General features: G+C 42.2%; 1 protein-coding gene across 3 annotated transcripts in view; it reads left to right on the top strand.

Annotated features, from left to right (window-relative positions):
• ATN1 (atrophin 1) overlaps positions 1 to 7,043 on the top strand; it is a 220,025-nt gene extending 212,982 nt beyond the window's left edge. For all 3 annotated transcript variants that reach the window (XR_015297639.1, XR_015297640.1, XM_086932919.1), the window contains one exon: positions 5,237 to 7,043. Coding sequence is in view for 1 of the 3 variants with exons in the window: in XM_086932919.1 (XP_086789045.1) it covers positions 5,237 to 5,270 (34 nt within the window). In the remaining 2 variants the exon portion in view is untranslated. The remainder of the gene's footprint in view (positions 1 to 5,236) is intronic.
• Positions 7,044 to 19,686: the final 12,643 nt, after the last annotated feature.

The following is a 19,686-nucleotide window of genomic DNA, read 5'->3' as shown; positions in this document are numbered from 1 at the left end:
GAGGCTGGAGAAGCAGGTGGTAATAGTAGAATAGATAGAGATCTAGATGTTTGCATACGTATGTAGACACATACTGGCAAAAAAAAACATGTGTGTACATGTCAATATGTATATCTATACTACTATTATAAAGCAAGACCTATGACCTTTGAGGCGGGTAAACTCGGGAACCACAGCGCCAATCCACACACCCGATACATCATTGTAATGGTCAGGGTGTGCAGATGGACATAGGCTATATAAATTAAAAAAATACGTTATTTAAAAAATTGACGATAAAAAAAAGTAGTCCCTTGCAAGTAGCGCCGGCCGCGACCTGCGTGGTGACATCAGGAGCGCGGGGAGGAGCGGCGTCCAGGAGCGGTGGACATCACAACGTTTTTGTTCAAGTAACTAAGGCATGCCACTTGGCAACTGTCTCTCGCCAGCAGCAGGCTTGTGTATTCCAGTTTATGAAAGCAAAAGTCCACTGGTTCTGGGTTTGCAGACTTTCAGGTCCCACCACAAGTGTATGCAGATACCCCGAGTACCTGCCTGTTTACGCGGCGTTAAAATCTGCTAAATGCACAGACTCGCGCTCAGAGAACACAGTGAGATGAGCCCCTAATTCATGGGAATGTCAGGGAATAAAGTTAGCGCACAGTGTGTGGGGGAGAGAAGATGAACTGAGCTGCTGAGCGGAAGTGAGGAGGAGGGAACCTACAGATGGCAGAATCCTGGCAGAACGGCCAGATCCCGACGCACGGGGGTAACTGCAGGAGTCGTGCGAGCGCCGCCAAACCTCTTACATGCAGTAGCAAAACCTTTTTTAACAAACACATCGATTTTCGTGCTAATGAACTCGAAATACAGGTTGCAGGTGCATCAGTCAGGGTTTCTCGAAAAGGAGGAATGCAGGGATGCATCTAGCGAATGTTTACTCATATTGCACTTTACGTTGAGTGGGCGCAACCTAAACTTGCAAGCCGCAAGCATCTGAACATAGTTAGTCTCTGTAAGAAACGTAGAGAGCACGGACACAGATCACTTCTAGCCTGCATGCGCGGTTTGCATATGCACCTAGGTCCGGGCCTCTTGGCCCAGTGACTAATTAATCCACCGCAAACACATCGATTTTCGTGCTAATGAACTCGAAATACAGGTTGCAGGTGCATCAGTCAGGTTGTCTCGAAAAGGAAGAATGCAGGCATGCATCTAGCGAATGTTTACTCATATTGCACTTTACGTTGAGAGTGGGCGCAACCTAAACTTGCAAGCCCCAAGCTTCTGAACATAGTCTCCGTAAGAAACGTAGAGAGCACGGACACAGATCACTTCTAGCCTGCATGCGCGGTGTGCATATGCACCTAGGTCCGGGCCTCTTGGCCCAGTGACTAATTAATCCACCGAAGGGATCGGTGTTTGACCTTATGGTCTCAAGTAGAAATCCTGAAAGGTGCACTCAGCCCTTCATCCTTCGACGGTCGATAACATGGGCACCATTGAGCTCGGTAACAATAAACACCTGTTATTCAGAGCTAAACTGCTCCAAGGGTAGGGTGACCAGATCTTGAGAACCCAAAACCCGGACATTTTGCATAATTAGAAGGACTACAATTTTACATCAACGGTGCTGCGCAAAATGACAAATCTTATCAGCATAGGAACACTGTAGAAGCGCTGGAAAAAAAAAACAATGTCATTTTTAAAACGAGCATCATACCTGTTAATTAAATTGCTTACTTTTAACTGCTGCTAACTGGCACAACTTTAGAATCTATATCTATACTATACTACGTTGAGAGTGGGCGCAACCTAAACTTGCAAGCCCCAAGCATCTGAACATAGTTAGTCTCCGTAAGAAATGTAGAGAGCACGAACACAGATCACTTCTAGCCTGCATGCGCAGTGTGCATATGCACCTAGGTCCGGGCCTCTTGGCCCAGTGACTAATTAATCCACCGAAGGGATCGGTGTATGACCTTATGGTCTCAAGTAGAAATCCTGATAGGTGCACTCAGCCCTTCCTCCTTCGATGGTCGATAACATGGGCACCATATAGCTGGGTAACAATAAATACCTGTTATTCAGAGCTAAACTGCTCCAAGGGTAGGGTGACCAGATCTGGAGAACCCATAACCCGGACATTTTGCATATATAGAAGGACTACAATTTTACATCAACGGTGCTGCGCAGAATGACAAATCTTATCAACATAGGAACACAGTATAAGCGCTGGGAAAAAAAACAATGTCATTTTTAAAACGACCATCATACCTGTTAATTAAATTGCTTACTTTTAACTGCTGCTAACTGGCACGACTTTAGAATCAATATCTATACTATACTACTATTATAAAGCAAGAACTTTGGACCTTTGAGGCGGGTAAATTCGGGAACCACAGCGCCAATCCACACATCCGATACATCATTGTAATGGTAAGGGTGTGCAGATGGACATAGGCTATATAAATAAAAAGAATATACGTTATTTAAAAAATTGACGATAAAAAAAGTAGTCCCTTGCAAGTAGCGCCGGCCGCGACCTGCGTGGTGACATCAGGAGCGCGGGGAGGAGCGGCGTGCAGGAGCGGAAGAGGAGCGGCGGCGGACATCAGAGCGGGGAAGAGCGGCGGACAGGCTGGAAGGAGTGGTGAGGAGCGGAGGACAGGCGGGGAGGAGCGGTGAGCGGCGGATGAGGTAGGTTATTTATTTAATTGGGGTAGAGTCAGTGCGGGTGTGGCAGAGTCAGAACGGGTGTGGCGGAGCCAGCTAATAGTAGCATAGATTTATTAAGGAGCGGGGAGAGGCGGATGAGCAAAAAACAAAAGCAAACGTTACATTAACCCCTTCCATGCTGGTGACGAACCCCAGCCGTCATGCACTACGGTGCTCCTGTGCTGATAACGGCTGGGGTTCGTCATGGCCCGCCCGTGTTCTGCCGGCGGCCGCACACGGGGAAAATCGCGGCCGCACGGAAGGGGTTAAATGAAGCAAGCGGATGAGGTAGGTTATTTATTTATTTATTAAGGAGCGGGGAGCAGCGGATGAGAACATTACAAGTGAGCAAAAAACAAAAGCAAACGTTACATTAAATGAAGCAAAAATGACAATCGTGGGCCAAAAAAATACAAGAGCTAGCAAACGGTGCATTACAAAAGTGACAATCGTGAGTGTAGCAAACGGCGAATTACAGGAGGAAAAAGTGACGTGTGCAGGTTACAAAAGCATACAAAGTAAACATAGAGGTATAATACTGCAATATATGGAGGAAGGCTCCGGGGGTCCCACGGACAACGTCGGGGCGGCGGGGGGCTGAAGCCTAATTGCTCCCGGACAACGTCAGGACGGGCTGCTAGTAATATTTATATAGAAGTGACCTTTTTAAAAATCTACAAGTGTCCCTGCACTCTCAGCCCCTTAGGCAATATATATAGTAGACTTATTAAGCAATAAGAAAAAATCGCAAGGCAGAATGGGAAAAAATAATCTGAGAGCCTGCACACACACGATGGGGGTTTTAGCCTCACCAGGGGGATCCGGTTTCGCAACCTCCCACAGCAAAAACAAAACAAAACAAATACAAAGCACTTTCCGAACTCCAACCACTAGATGGCGGAACATGCACAGCATAGTGAATGCAGAAAGATCTTCAAGCTGCAAAACTACACCGGCAGGTAAGTAACTATTCGATTCCATAGATACTGGATGTTTATGTGTACCCTTTACTTCTCCCTCTCTCAGGGTCTCTTCCTCCGCTGCTCCCCATTTGTTCATCACCTCCAAGCTTGTGTCTTCTTTGTATCCTACAAATTAGAATTCTACTCTAGATACTATTTCCAAAGCATTGGGCTCATTGTAGAAACTATTTGACGATTGGGCACACTGTTTCAATTTGAGCCACATGAATAGACGTACTTCTAGTGAGCATCCTCATTGAGGCTAATGGTTGACTCCCTTGATCCTGTATGTCTTGCAGTAAAGAGGATTCTGTGCTACTCATTTTGTTTGATAGGTAGGCATAACTAGTGCAATACACCAATTGCTTATGGATCTGTAAAATGTATCTGCTTGTGAGAGTAAGCCACTTACTAAGGTTAAGTGACTAAACATTTGACCTTTATGTCCAACTTCGTTAATAGATCAAAAGAAATGTGAGCAAATTGTCTTAAAGCTCAGGTAGTACAAAGAATAATTCCTTAAGCAAGTTATTCAAATCAAAAGGTTAGTAATTGTTTATACATTTTAAACTAGGATGCTTACAGATTCTACCAAAAGAAGCAACGGATTGGTAGATATCATAGGTGTCCTTGTGTAAAAAGTATCTATAGGATGTGATTCTTCTTGTTTATGTTCTGCATTGATGAAGTATAGGCAAAAAGGTATTTGCAACCACTGTTTCTAAAATTTGAAGTGCAGATAACACCTGGTTGTGTAATTGAACAGAAATAGACTATTACCAGAAACCTTCCTATGAATCCCTTCTAAATGTATGAATATAGTGTCTGATTAAATATGTATGTTCTTTGAATGACCAATAGCAAATACATTTTGCACTGACATCATTATTTAATCTGTTTTTTGGTGATTGGTATTTTGTACTCAATATTTTTCTCAGGGTGCATTAAACGTATTGTTATAATGACAAAAGGTGCTACCATGGTTTCATCATAGTAACTGGAGCTATGATTTGAAGGGAGGTCTTTGGCCTATTCAGAAATATAGCAGTCCAGTTTGAGGTGTCTTCTTTTAAACAGCACCATTCCTTCTGTGAAATATGGGTACTCTTCTGTTCTATTGCTTGCTGTTTCTCACACTCCCATTCCATTATAAATCTTGAGGTAGGAAGTTAGGACTCCATTAAAGTTCTATCATTGCTCACCTGCAAATACCTCTATTGTCTATGTATGTATACGCACATTTGTGTACTCTTTCATTCATTACCACACACATACACACAAGTTCACTGTAACTACAGGCAATAAACGGTATACATAATTAATCTTTATAGTCACCATGCAAGCTTTTTACCATAAAAAATCTCCGATCATTTTGCTTAGGTGGTGCTTGTTTGTTGTGCAAGCTTTTTTCTCTGTTCCTTCAACTGGTTTATCTTAGACTTTGCTCTCATTTCCCTCTCCTTCCTTACTCAGGCCCCATTTGTAAATCACTGGCTCTTTACAAGGGCCTCTTTTTGTTCTCCATCTTTGCTTCTTCTTCTGTTCTTGCTTAAATTCTCGCTTTCTTTTCTTTGCAGCCACCTGAAGAAGGAGAGTGATAAACCATTGTAAGAAGAACATACATCGAAGAGAAAAATTAGCTCACTGGGTCCAGCATCTCACGGAGGGCAGAGCAGAAAGGACACCGACTGAGTGAATGCACATACCTGCACTCACGTTGAGCGGCAGCAGGGAGATCAGCGCAACTGGATGGGTGTTCAGATGTGGGTGGAGCATCACCTCATCCATGCAGAATTAGGTGATGAGGAAAGAACAGCTGTGCTGTGGCCAGAGTTTCTGAGTCTTCGGGTCCTTCTCTTACGGTCGTAGTGCCCATTCCACTGTGGATTGTATCTTTCTCCTGTCCAATTCCTAAATGTTGCAGTTAGTTGTGTGATGATATAACCGTGCTTGATGAAGACTTGCAGCTTCCACACAAAACTTGTCCCTCTCTATACCTGCATATGTACTTTAAAGCAAAAGAACACTACATATGGAGGGGCATCTTTTATTATTACTCTTTCTATATACATATAAATATGAGATGGTAAGGCAGTGCTTCTCAGTGGCACATCAGTATTTCCGTCAAGCAGTTGAAAAGGAGGGAGTTAAGGAGGAGGCCCTGGGTTACTTCCTCACGATTCCTGGCGTATGTCTTGGAGTGTGATCAATGAGGTGGGACAAGAGACAGGGTTAGCACTTAACTTCCATTCAAAGTGGAAGTCTAAAAAAAATAGAAAAAACATACTTGATGGTGGGACATAGCTGTAGAGCAGATGTCTACTTCTGGTGCAAATGGACATTTACAAAACTGACTTGCCATCAACGAAAGCTTGCAGAGAGCTTGCGTAAGCTACATTATTAGCAGGCTGTGCTGTGATCTGAATTTCCTGGCACAATAAGGAAAGTTACTGTCGACATAGCTCAATAGAGGTAAATCTGCAGTTTGGTCATTCATCTTCTTGTTGTCCTTTGGTTGAAAGTGATGAAGGAAGGAAGGTGCATCTGTATCTTGACTCTTACCTGGCTATCTGTTTTTCTGATAATGTTTTTGCCAACCTGAAGGAGCAACTACCATTACTGCCAACCAAGGAATGAACTGGCACAAGCTCTTATACTGTGCTGAAGAAGCTGTTACTCTTGTGGTGTTAGAAGAAGCGTCATAATGCAAGCTTCTTTCTCCAAATCAAGTACATTATTGCTCAGCTGTAAGAACATCCACCTGTTTTGTGTTTGAAGAATTCTATTACAAAACAGGAACACTTGCAGTCTGCTGTAAGAGGATAATCTCTGGACTTCTATCCATAAATTCTGACTGCTGAAAAAGCATCACCACACTACATTGGCGGGGAGTCCCGCTGCACACTTTACACTGACCAGCTTTGCTGTGCAAATGAAGCAGCTCACTGCCTGTGGTACCAGGTGGGAATTCATAATCCATTCTTCCGACTACTAGCCAAGAAATCGAGCGCTGAACAGTAAGAGCAGCACGATGTTCTGTGCGAAGAGGACAATCTTGCTACATTCTTCAAACCACTGCCCAAGTACCAGAATGCTTAGGTGAGCGTGGTAGCTGCCTTGCGAGGAGAGAGTCCTGTTTACCTCCATGGTGTCAAGAAAGACTATCAGAGCATAGGTACCTCTCCCTGGACTTTGGCAGCGGAATCCTTAGACTCTGACCTGGGCAGTCCTGCCATGTCTTCTCCATGCGGTTCCGCGGTAGCACTTGCAAGTTGTTTTTTGTTCCTTCCCTGGTCACAGCCTCACCTACAACTTTCCTCCTTACTACCCCCGTTATTCATCTCCTAAGCTGTTAAAATAAATAAACTGGCCATTCGGACTGTTTTGACGTCAGCCAGGTACTTGGGGCTGGGAGGTGGTTTAGGGTAATGGAAACGGGTGAATCTACTGGAACCTTGATGTGAGTGCTTTACCAATGCCTATGCAGTCATGCGGGTGGGTGGGTGGGTGTGATGGCAGGAATAGCACAGATCCCACAAATGTAGAAGCAGCAGCTGATACAAGGTAAGATCTGTCCTACAAAGATTAATTTCTGCTCTTTTGAAGGGTTCTCTGCACTGACAGGTAGAAATGTAGTGCGTAACAAGCCACTGCTGTCTGTTACTTCTCCTCTCCATATGGGCTTTGGGTGGGGGTAGGGTATCCCTAAAAAAGCAATTCTTGCAGGGACCTTTATTTTGTCTCTGTGCATATAGCTTCAGTATCAAAGAGGTGGTCCCCAGCATTAAAATGTCATTGTTGTTGATGAGAGCTTGTATAACCGCGTGGCTTTACCTGTTTTAACTCTTCCTGTCCCCCCTTGGAAGTGATAACCTCATAACAAAATACTCTAAACCCTGCCATTCCTTGTAAAATGAGAGCTTATGAAGAAATAATTTTTTTGTAGTCACACATATTTTGCCCTACTCTGAAATCTCCCTTTCGAGTACAGAATTGACCTCCAGATGTTTCCCGAAAAGACCAGCCATGTGGGTATCAATTTGGGGTTATATCTGTAGTCGGATCCGCTTTTTAAGTGGACAGTAACTTCACAGTGCTTCTTTACACGACTTTCAGATTTCTTTTTCTGTCTTTGCTTTTGGTTAAAGAATCAAAGAACTCCAACATTTGAGAATGAAAAACTAAGGAATATCCTGTTGACTCAACTCTGTGCCAAAGATGACAGTTGTCTCAAAAACAATCTTCGCAATCGATGTCAATTCGTATTGAAAAAAAGTGCCTGTTTTTGTTTGTTTTATAATTACCCTGCCATACAGGGAATATTCAGTGGAGGACACCCCTATTCCGAAATGCCTGGTTGTTGTTGAATTTAGTTGCTATTGTGTTGGTTGCTTGTTTGGAATGATGAACACAATCAGATCAACTATCCCTGCAGATAACAATGATCAAATGCACAAAGCGTGAGAGAGGGTTCTCTGAATTTGTTCTAAAACTAGAAACGTTTGGCAAAAATGGCCAAAGTGGTTTCAGCAGCTATTTAGTCATCATAATGACATGATACCAGTTCAGAGAGAATTTTTTCAACAAGTTATAGCTCCAAAAAGTGTGACGAGGTGAATAGTCCACAAATACTGTATACCTCACATACTGTGAAGTTAATCTCCCCTCAAAAACATTTGAAATCTTGTAAACTGTGACAAAAGCCTACTGTTAGTTCAGCATCTGCCACAAAATTGGCTAATAGGGTCAAATAAGAAGTGTATAGGAGTCTCAGAAAAGGATCCATTCTAGTCTAGGGTTTTACTGTCCGAAATCCTTCCACATAAAATTATGGAGCAAGCAGGAACCAAGATGAGGGCCGCGTGTCAAAACAGTTATATGCCCCGTTCCTATCCCCCCCCCCCAATTCATTGCATCTGCATGCCACTTTATCCGATGCACTGCATTGAAATTATCTTTAATGTGTATGCCACTACTTCAAATAATGTCCATTTAGGGGTTACCATCAGTATGGCCAAGGATACTGAATTAATTTAAGTTAATTTATTTCGGTTGGGTTTAGCATTAGATTTGTTAAAGCTACTTATTTCAAATTTAAGTTTGCGCTAGCATAATTTTAGTTTAAGTTAATTTATGAAATGTATTTTCATTAAGAGCTGGAGTTAGTATTATGATCACATTTAAGTTTGCTTAGTTTGATAGAATTATTTAATTATAGTTTAGTTAATTTAGTGTAGAGCTATGGTTAGTATAAGAGTTAGATAATGGTCACTACATCAAATATACTTAATGTTAATCCAGTTCATTTACCACTCGGGTTAACATTAGGGTAAAGATATTATTTTATTTAATTTGTTATTTTACATGTATTTAAATGTAATCAAATTGAAGGTTAGCATTTGAGTTAGTATTACTTATTTAATTACATATGATTTAGAGTAATGGGCAGTACTAGGATGTGTAATTGATGATCTGGGTAGGGGACTTCAAGGTCATAACTTACAACCATCCACAGCAGTTGATGAGAAGAGGGTCTCTCCAAGGAAATAATTCCAGTGAACTTTTCGGACAGAAGGACCCAGCAGTATGATTCTCTGATTCTTTTCAAGCTCAAGTGAAGTCAAGAAGAGATGTTGAGAGTAAAATTAATTTTGACAATAAGGTGTATGAGTTTGTTTCCTTTGCTTTACTGCTCGTATTTTTACTTCTGGTGCGAGTCAAAAAACATGACCGAAATGCTTTGTAGTGTGCGATGGAATTGGCAGAAATTACGAAACAATATTCAATTTATTTTATCTCAGAAGGCGAGCTAGCCTGATGAGAATAAATGATTGATGTTAAACAGCCTTTTAATGTAGCTGGTTAGCTTTCTCCCTACAGTGAAAGGGATCAGAGGTAATAACAGAGTAGCTGGGACTGTTCGAAGCACTAATCAATAATGTTGAACCTTACGATTTTACCTGAGCGCAAATGTGCCCCTTAATAGTGGTTGATACAGCTAGGGTGGCTTCAAGCTAGCCCAGTAAAGATACTTGCAGTGCTGACGAGACGCGTAACTAGAGTTGGCAACAGTCGGGATGCTAAAAGAATAATAACAGGCATGGAAGTTAAGATGTTTGCCGAGCAGAAGATGCCTTGCTTCAGCAGTAAGCATGGGAGACAAAACTGAAAATATTGGGCTGAACTAGAGCTGGAAATTAATTACGATTTTTGAAAAGATGGCAATTGTGATGCTTTCTGCCTTTTGTAATGAGTGATATTTAAAGAGCAATTAACGTTAGGAAAGGAATTCTAGAAAACCAAAAAACAGCCACATAATACCCTAGCAGAGGAGCCACATTGGCTAATAAAAGTAAAACAGATTTTATGGCGTGCAGGAGTCAGGGGAGAATGAAGATCAGGCTCTTGGTCCAAAAAGTCATAATTCATAAGAAAAGCTTGGAGACCATCTCTGTTTTTCCAATTAGGGCTTGTTAAAGCTTCTTTAATGCTAAATATTAATATCAAAATCAAAACTGATTTAAAAAAAAACCTTATGGGACACTTATTCTTTGTGGCCTTCTAAGGTTTATATACAACAGCTGTAAATTCAAAAGAGGAGCTCAGACCTCTTATAGTATGGCTTTCATGAGCCATCATAGATCTGTTGTTTAAATGGAGGATGCCTAATTTTTACTAGTCGTCTGATAAGTATATATATATATATATATATATATATATATATATATATATATATATATATATATATATATATATATATATATATATATATATATATATATATTTATTTTGTTTGCACAGTGGCAGCAGCCTTAAAGTTAGGTCAGAGTTTCCTTAGAAAGAGTTTTTTTTATTTTGCTAATAACTTTGGCGCCATCTGTTGGATCTTCGCAAAACTTTCATCTACCTCAGCTCCTTCCTCAAATCTTTCAGGGTCATCTGTCTAGTGGGGGCCATTAAAAGGGGGCACATATGGTTCCAAACATTGTTTTCCCATTTTATATCCAGTAAGACATTTTGGGAAGCTTTACAAAAAAATAACGTCTGACTAAAATGGCACTAAATTCGGCAGAAATGTAGAACTTTACTCAAAGTGTGCTTTTTAGTTTGTACATCAATTGAGTAGTTATCAAGAAAATTGTGTTTACATTATAGTGATATCTGTACAGTGGGTCTCCTGCGGTACTACTGCAGTACTGCAATAAAAAAAAGTGATCTGATTGGACGAGCGGTCCCCCACCCACCCTTTCTCATGTCCTGAAGTTAAAATTAAAATCTGACATAAGGGGGCAGTGTGGTGCAGGTTTTGCGTTTAGTATAGAAGGACTCCCTCTGGAGCAGTGTATACAAGCCCATGCAGCATTTAATAAGTGAAGCTTGCGTGGTACCACAGGTGACACTTGAGATGTTGTACTCCTGGAGTACCGGAAAAAAATGAAGAAAAATGTGGGTGTGGGGTTGTCTGCAGATTTATAGGCACCCTTGGTGTGCAGGGCCTGCAGCCAGCCATGTGGGGCAGGGGGTTTGGTGCCGTCCACCAAGCTTACACTGTGCATGGCCAACTCCTCGCCAAAGGCCGTGCCTGACATAGATTGGGTGGCAAACCACTCACCGAGTATGGAATAAAGCTATGCTAGGTGAGGAGTTGGGTGAACATGATCAAAAACTCAAGAAATTCACTTAAAAAATAAAAGTTAAAGTGACATAGTGAGGTATAGTAATAATATCTTACTTTGCGTTAAATAATCACTAGAAATTCACTGAAAAATACAAAATGTTAAAGTGAAGTTAGGTATGGAAATTAGATCCTACTTTACTATGAAAACACCTCAGACATTTACAGAATGGATGTTCTAGTTAGGTGTTCTAATAATATAAAAACAAACGTTTAAAAGATAAAAAAAACCTGACATTCACCAGTTAAAGTTTACTGAGGTAACTATAACTTGCTCCCCTGATATGCACTGCTTATGACCTCACATATTACATAACTCATCACATGTTAAATTACGTCACTGATGACATTTCATATGTCATCCGCACACGTGCTACGTACAAAGAGTAATAAAAATGGGTGCAGGCTGATGCTTGAAATTAACTTTTTCAAATGTCAGTATCCATATTGTCTTAGTGTGCAGAACAAAAAATATTGAGTTTCTCTGGAATGAGTAGAATTTATATCACCATGCACTGCAGAGGAGATTTTAAGCCTGTCAGTCAGCAATGAATAAAAGAAACAAGCATTTGCAATGCAATTGGTCTCACCTTTGAGACCTTAAATGTATGTAGCTATGCAACACATTAGCCTGGGTGCTTCTACTGTTCTTTAACATGGAGGGAAAGTAAGCACCAAACTACGTGACACACCAGGCATGGGATCCTCCACTGATTCCGCTGGTAGCTTGCAAACTACGTCAGCAGTCACTCATAATGATCCTGGTTGCTCCCACATGGGCAACACTACCATAGTACACAACGTTCCTGGAACTTTCAGTAGTTCCTCATCAAAAACTGCAATTCTCGCCCCATCTTTTAACTCAGAACCATGGAGAAATCGAACACCCATATCCCAATCAGATGAACCAGCGATCTGCCTCCTGAGGTCTTAGAGTTCGGATACCTTAACTTACCTCCTGATTGCATGAACATTATCAAGGAGGAAAGACGGCCAACTACTAGAGCACGCTATGCAGCTAAATGGAAAAGATTTGTAATTTATTGCAACAATAACCAAATCAATCCATTAGATGCTTCCATCCAAAACATTATCTGTTACCTCTTGCATCTTCAAAGATGCAATCTAGCATACTCTTCTATTAGGCTACATCTTGCTGCTATAGCAGCATATCTCCAAAATAGACAACACATTTCCCTGTTTAGGGTACCATCAATCAAGGCTTTTATGGAGGGTCTTAAAAGGATAATCCCTCCAAAGCAACCACCTTCACCAGTCTGGAACTTAAATTTGGTACTTACCAGTCTTATGTGACCTCCTTTCGAACCACTCCGCTCATGTGAATTGCATTTTCTAACATGGAAGGTGGCATTCCTGATTGCCATTACCTCCCTCAGGCAAGTAAGTGAGCTTCAGACACTAACAATTCAAGAACCCTTCATGCAAGTACATGCGAATAGGGTAGTACCTAGGACCAACCCTAAGTTTATGCCAAAAGTCATATCCACTTTCCATATCAATCAATCAATAGAACTGCCAGTTTTCTTCCAAAACCCACAGTCCGTAGCCAAAAGAGCCCTACACACACTAGATGTAAGGAGAGCTCTGCTATATTATGTCGACAGGACTAAATCATTTTGGAAAACAAAGCAGCTGTTTGTTGCTTTTTCACCGCAACATAAAGGTAAATCCCGTCTCAAAATCAGGAATAGCCAGATGGATAGTTAAATGCATTCAGATATGCTATCAAAAAGCTAAACGCACTCCAACAGTTCCCCCAATAGCACACTCTACATGTAAAATGGGGGCATCCATGGCTTTCTTAGGGAATATCCCCCTTAAAGACATATGTAGGGCAGCTACATAGTCTACCATACACACTTTCACTAAACACTATTGTGTAGACGTGCAATCAAAGCAGCAAGCTGCTGTAGGCCAGGTTGTCCTTAAAACTCTTTTTCAAACTGCTGCAGCTGGTACAGGTGACCACCGCTAGAGGAGATACTGCTATACAGTCTATGGACAAGATATGAATCCAGCAGCCCACATGCCTCGAACGGAATATGCTACTTACCAGTATGCATCTGTTCTTGGCATGTAGGGCTGCTGACATTCATATCGCCCACCCTCCTCCCCGGTGCCTATTGCAGCTGTATTCTCTCTTGCAGTATTCTCGTTTGCATCTTGTGATACTTCGAAGACTCTTTCAGGACAACAATGTGCAATCATCCGGACCCAACACTAGGCAGCAATCTATGCACAAGATGTAAATGTCAGCAGCCCTACATGCCAAGAACAGATGCATACTGGTAAGTAGCATATTCCTTCTATGGACTGGAATCTAGAGAATACTAAAGTGATTCTGGTATTTCACTGACCTGTGCTGGTCGTTTTCTATCAACAGTTAAATAGAGGCAGTTGAACAGGAAAAAAAGTTCCTACGCGGAAGCAGACAAGGCCTAGGGCTTATCTTCAGAGCCCCGAAAGTACATACACATATAAGTATATACAAGAGGTCTTGAATGCTTGATATAAAAAGACATAAAAACCGATGGATATACTCCAAGGATCAAGAAACATTTCATCTGTCCCATTTAGAGTGCTTACATGGCTATACACTATAAGCAGGGCAGGCGGGACATATGCCAAACTTGAAATACCCCTTATATGTCAAGTAACAAGAAACTGGCGAGGAATCAGGGAAATGTATGACTGGCTATGTATCAAGTGCGTTTCACAACCAGCAAACACCCAGGATGTCGATTTTTTTTCAGCACACCACCAGATCTTTGTCACAGACTTCGATAAATGTTGCTGTTTTAACTGATCATGCCAGTGTTTGATTAGGGGTTGCATGATTTAAAAAGCGTCCTAAATCTAAACAGTGAATAAGGAACTCTAGCTATCGAAAGCATTTCATAGTGAAAGAATAGCCCAAATACAATAATTCTGTGGGTTACAATAAAGAGTCCACTAATTAGATGATATTGTATTGGATATAACAAAAATGACCAGTGCAGGCGGTTGCTGGCAAAGACCTGAAAGAACTATGATATTTCTCTGGAAAAAAAATGGGGAAATAAATAAGAGTGGAATGAAAACAACGAGGAACTATTTGGCACAGCAGTGCAGATGAAAAAAAGCCTAACAGTGGATACATCTCATTGAGAGTATAATGAAAGGTCAATTGGAAGTCACTACAGAGTGTGTTAGATGGTCCTAGGATATTACAGGGACGTATGATTTTACTGCAAGGAGGGAAGATGCATCAGTGAATACTTACTCGTGGTTCCATTAAAGCAAGAAGGAAAAAAACAGTTGTGAAATTAGATTGGAAGACATTTGTGTGGTAATAAGAAAAAGCACGTGCCCCTGACAGCATTGCACATGGTTTTTAGAATCGATTTCATTTCGAAGAAAAAAGTCCCAATGTAAACAACTCATTTGGCTGCATAATTAAGCCTGAAGAAATACCTACATAATAGAAAATAACTCATGTACTGCTTTTTGAAAACAGGTAAGCAACAGAATGACATTTCTATTGTCTATGACGCTTTGCTAAACGATTGTAGGACACAATACTTTTATTTTTCATTAACTAGTTCAAGCAGCAAGGCTTCACTCTGAGAAGTGTTTGCAATACATGTGTGACAGTTGACTGTAACAGCAATACAATAGAGTATGTAAAATGTCCAAAACAATTAAATTAAAAAACACATGAACATGGTAAGTAAAATGCAATATAAATTCAGAAAAACAGAAGTGGAAATTGTTTTAAAGCAAAATGTAGTCTTTGGAAGTAAAAATTGAAGCTGTGTGCTGAATGTTGCTCCCAAAAACTACAGCTCGGAGCAGAACAGAATTACACCAAATTCAGAATTGTAAGAAAGTGTGCTATTCGGTTTTTTGTGTAAATCTATTTTCAAGAACTTTGCAGTAGTCCCACAGTACTGAACATTAAAAACAAGCATTGACAATGCCAATAGGTCTCGCCTACGTAAGAGCGGTTATCTTCGTCCATTTCTTTTAGCCATGTTGTACAGCAGTACAACTGCTGTGCAACATGGCTAAAAGAAAAGTGATGACACGACCAGCTCCGGCCGTGATATATCACTTATTTTTTCCTGGCTGGATGGATGGGGACAAGCAACAACGTAGATGGGTGGGTGGGAGGATGGGGTAAGCAGCAACAAGGAAGGGATTGGGGGCAAGCAACAACGTGAGATAGGACTGGGGGGGGGGGGGCAATCAACAAATGAGCCACAACGCTAGAGGGCTGGGGCAAGTAACAACACAGGAGGGTCTGGGCAAGCAAGAACGTTTGAAGGATATGACAAGCAACAACACAGCAGGGATAGGGCAAGCAACAACGCCTGAGGGGTCCAAGCAAGGACAAAGCAGGCAGCATTAACCGGGAAAGTATCAATGCTGATGGGAGTGGGAGGGACTTGGCAGGCAGCAGTGCAGGAGGGAAGTAGCAAGCAACAGCATGGGGGAGTGGGTGAAAGCAACAATGCAGTGTGAGAGTGGTAGTAGACGATCTGCGAAGATATGTGCTCTAATGGAGTGATACAAATAAACGAAAGAAATAGAGCTCCTAAAGTGTGAGCTGTGGAAGAACACAGGGCAAGGACTCATTACTTCAGCCATGTCCCGGTGGAGGAAAACACTTACAAAGAGGAAGTGAAGGCAGCTTGGACAGACTCAAGAGAAACAAGGAAATGAGTGACAATGAAGCCAGTGAGTGGTTACCAATGAGGTGGTTCAAAGACACCTTAAGTAAACATAATGACTCTAAAATGAATATGCATGTACTTTCTCAGGCGAGACCTAAAAGTAGAGCCCTCGAATTGGCTTAAGTAGCCTTTTCTCTTATTTGCCATTTCAGAAATGTGAAACCGGTACACAACTGATGGTACTGTGCCATTTAATTGACTGGGCACACAGCTCAGGAAAATGTTGTGGCCTCCATTCCAGGACTCTGATTTGTTTCCGGTTTCCTGAATTTGTTTGTAAAAAGTAGTATAAAGGGGCGGGGTATGGTCACTCTGACCCCTGGTACTTGTAGGTAGGGGACACACTGATCATCGAGGGCCAAAAACTAAAAATAAAATGTATACCGTGGTACACCAGTGGGACCAATGCAACCCCCCTGTGGGATTCCATAGTTCAGGAGCCTCCTCTCTATGCGAAGCTTGCATGGTACGATCGAAGTGAACCTTGAGCCCTAGTGCTGCAGAAGTACTGTACGATCTACAAAACATAAAAAATAATACATGAAATGTGGTTTGAGGATCCACAGGGTGATGGGCATCTGCGGTGGGTTTTGCACGGGACCTTGCTGGGGCCCATTCCCTGATCATGCCGCAGACTGGCTGCTTGAAGCAGGACCAGAGGGTTGGCCACCCGTGGAGGGTTGGACACATGACCTGACCAGAGACCTTAATAAGTCTTGTGTATATTCAGGCCATATGCCTTAATCGCCTCTCTCATAATGATGGCCTCCTCTTATTCCCAACTCTGTTTCAGTGCAAAGTTGTATAACCTAGAGGGATACTTAAATATAAATCTGGTTGAGAACAGACCGTTAACGGAGTTTTGCAGAGAAATACAACAAATTCTAGTTTGTTCTCTTGTAGAAGGGTCATAATCTCCCACCTATGTCAGGAGTGACTGTATAATAAATCAAGGCTGCTTTTTTCTTAAGAGTTTTGACAGTTGTATCCTGGCGTCTCTAAAGTCTGTAAATTGAAAGCAATAAAGTACCCTTTTTTATGTATTCGAAGACAGTTTTCTCTAGAGTACTGCAAATGGGTAGCATCTCCTGGTAACCACACAGCCATAGTACAGACGAGCACAGATGGGCTTGGCTTGGGCACAGGTGGGCTTGCCTTAAGCACACCTTCGGTATAAAAGGGGTGGTGATGGACGGAGCATCTGAATCAATCAAACACTAACACCCAGTCAAAAGATCTGGGTTTAATCCATCACCGGTCTTTAGCCCACTCTGCCACCCCAGTTCAGACATGGCTATATGCAAATCAGTCTGACCCTGTGCCTCATGGGAACAGTCCAGCCCGAACTGCCAAGCCATGTCTTCCCTGGACCGGAAACAAGCTTCCGAGGTCCGGTTTCTGGCATACCAGCCGTCTTCAGCCCAGCTTGCTTGAATCCAGTGGCAAAGTGAGCAAGGGACTCACGTCTGAGCATACCCTGCCACACTTATGGCGGCCAAAAGCGGTACAAAAGGGGGTGGTGATGGACGGAGCATCTGAATCAATCAAACACTCAAACCCAGTCAAAAGACCTGGGTTTAATCCATCACCGTTCTTTAGCCCACTCTGCCATCCCAGTTCAGACATGGCTATATGCAAATCAGTCTGATCCTGTGCCTCATGGGAACAGTCCAGCCCAAACTGCCAAGCCATGTCTTCCCTGGACCGGAAACAAGCTTCCGAGGACCGGTTTCTGGCATTCCAGCCGTCTTCAGCCCGGCTTGCTTGAATCCAGTGGCAAAGTGAGCAAGGGACTCACGTCTGAGCATACCCTGCCACACTTATGGCGGCCAAAAGCGGTACAAAAGGGGGTGGTGATGGACGGAGCATCTGAACCAATCAAACACACACCCAGTCAAAAGATCTGGGTTTAATCCATCACCGTTCTTTAGCCCACTCTGCCACCCCAGTTCAGACATGGCTATATGCAAATCAGTCTGACCCTGTGCCTCATGGAAACAGTCCAGCACGAACTGCCAAGCCATGTCTTCCCTGGACCGGAAACAAGCTTCCGAGGACCGGTTTCTGGCATTCTACTTTACTATGAAAACACCTCAGACATTTACAGAATTGATGTTCTAGTTAGGTGCTCTAATAATATAAAAACAAACGTTTAAAACATAAAAAAGTACTGACATTCACCAGTTCAAGTTTACTTGGGTAACTATAACTTGCTCCCCTGATATGCACTGCTTATGACCTCACATATTGCATAACTCATGACATGTTAAATGTGGTCACTGATGACATTTCATATGTCATCCGCACACGTGCTACGTACAAAGAGTAATACAAATGGGTGCGGGCTGATGCTTGAAATTGACTTTTTCAAATGTCAGTATCCATATTGTCTTAGTGTGCAGAACAAAAATGTTGAGTTTCTCTGGAATGAGCAGAATTAATATCACCATGCACTGCAGAGGAGATTTTAAGCCTGTCAGTCAGCAATGATTAATGCAATTGGTCTCACCTTTGAGATTTTAAAAGTATGTAGCTATGCAGCCCATTAGCCTGGGTGCTTAAACATCTACTGTTCTTTAACATGGAGGGAAAGTAAGCACCAAACTGCGTGACACACCAGGCATGGGATCCTCCACTGATTCAGCTGGTAGCTCGCAAACAACGTCAGCACTCGAATTGGCTTAGGTAGCCTTTTCTTTTATTTGCCATTTCAGAAATGTGGAACCGGTACACATCTGATGGTACTTTGCCATTTAATTGACTGGGCACACAGCTCAAGAAAATGTTGTGGCCTCCATTCCAGGACTCTGATTCGTTTCCGGTTTCCTGAATTTGTTCCTAAAAAGCAGTATAAAGGGGCGTGGTATGGTCACTCTGACCCCTGGTACTTGTAGGTAGGGGACACACTGATCATCGAGGGCCAAAAACTAAAAATAAAATGTATACCGTGGTGCACCAGTGGGACCAATGCAACCCTCCTGTGGGATTCCATAGTTCTAGGAGCCTCCTCTCTATGCGAAGCTTGCATGGTACGATCGAAGTGAACCTTGAGCCCTAGTGCTGCAGAAGTACTGTACTATCCACAGAACATAAAAAATAATAGATGAAATGGGGTTTGTGTATCCACAGGGGAATGGGCATCTGTGGTGGGTTTTGCGCGGGACCTTGCTGGGGCCCATTCCCTGGTCATGCCGCAGACTGGCTGCTTGAAGCCGGACCAGAGGGTTGGCCACCCGTGGAGGGTTGGACACATGACCTGACCAGAGACCTTAATAAGTCTTGTGTATATTCAGGCCATATGCCTTAATCGCCTCTCTAATAATGATCGACTCCTCTTATTCCCAACTCTGTTTCAGTGCAAAGTTGTATAACCTAGAGGGATACCTAAATATAAATCTGGATGAGAACAGACCGTTAACGGAGTTTCGCAGAGAAATACAAAAAATTCTAGTTTGTCCTCTTGTAGAAGGGTCATAATCTCCCACCTATGTCAGGAGTGACTGTATAATAAATCAAGGCTGCTTTTTTCTTAAGAGTTTTGACAGTTGTATCCTGGCGTCTCTAAGGTCTGTAAATTGAGAGAAATAAAGTACCCTTTTTTATGTACTCGAAGACA

This window comes from Lissotriton vulgaris, chromosome 7 (genome assembly GCF_964263255.1).
Source record: "Lissotriton vulgaris chromosome 7, aLisVul1.2, whole genome shotgun sequence".
In the NCBI taxonomy this organism is placed as follows: Eukaryota; Metazoa; Chordata; class Amphibia; order Caudata; family Salamandridae; genus Lissotriton; species Lissotriton vulgaris.
This window is presented reverse-complemented; position numbering and strand designations above follow the sequence as displayed.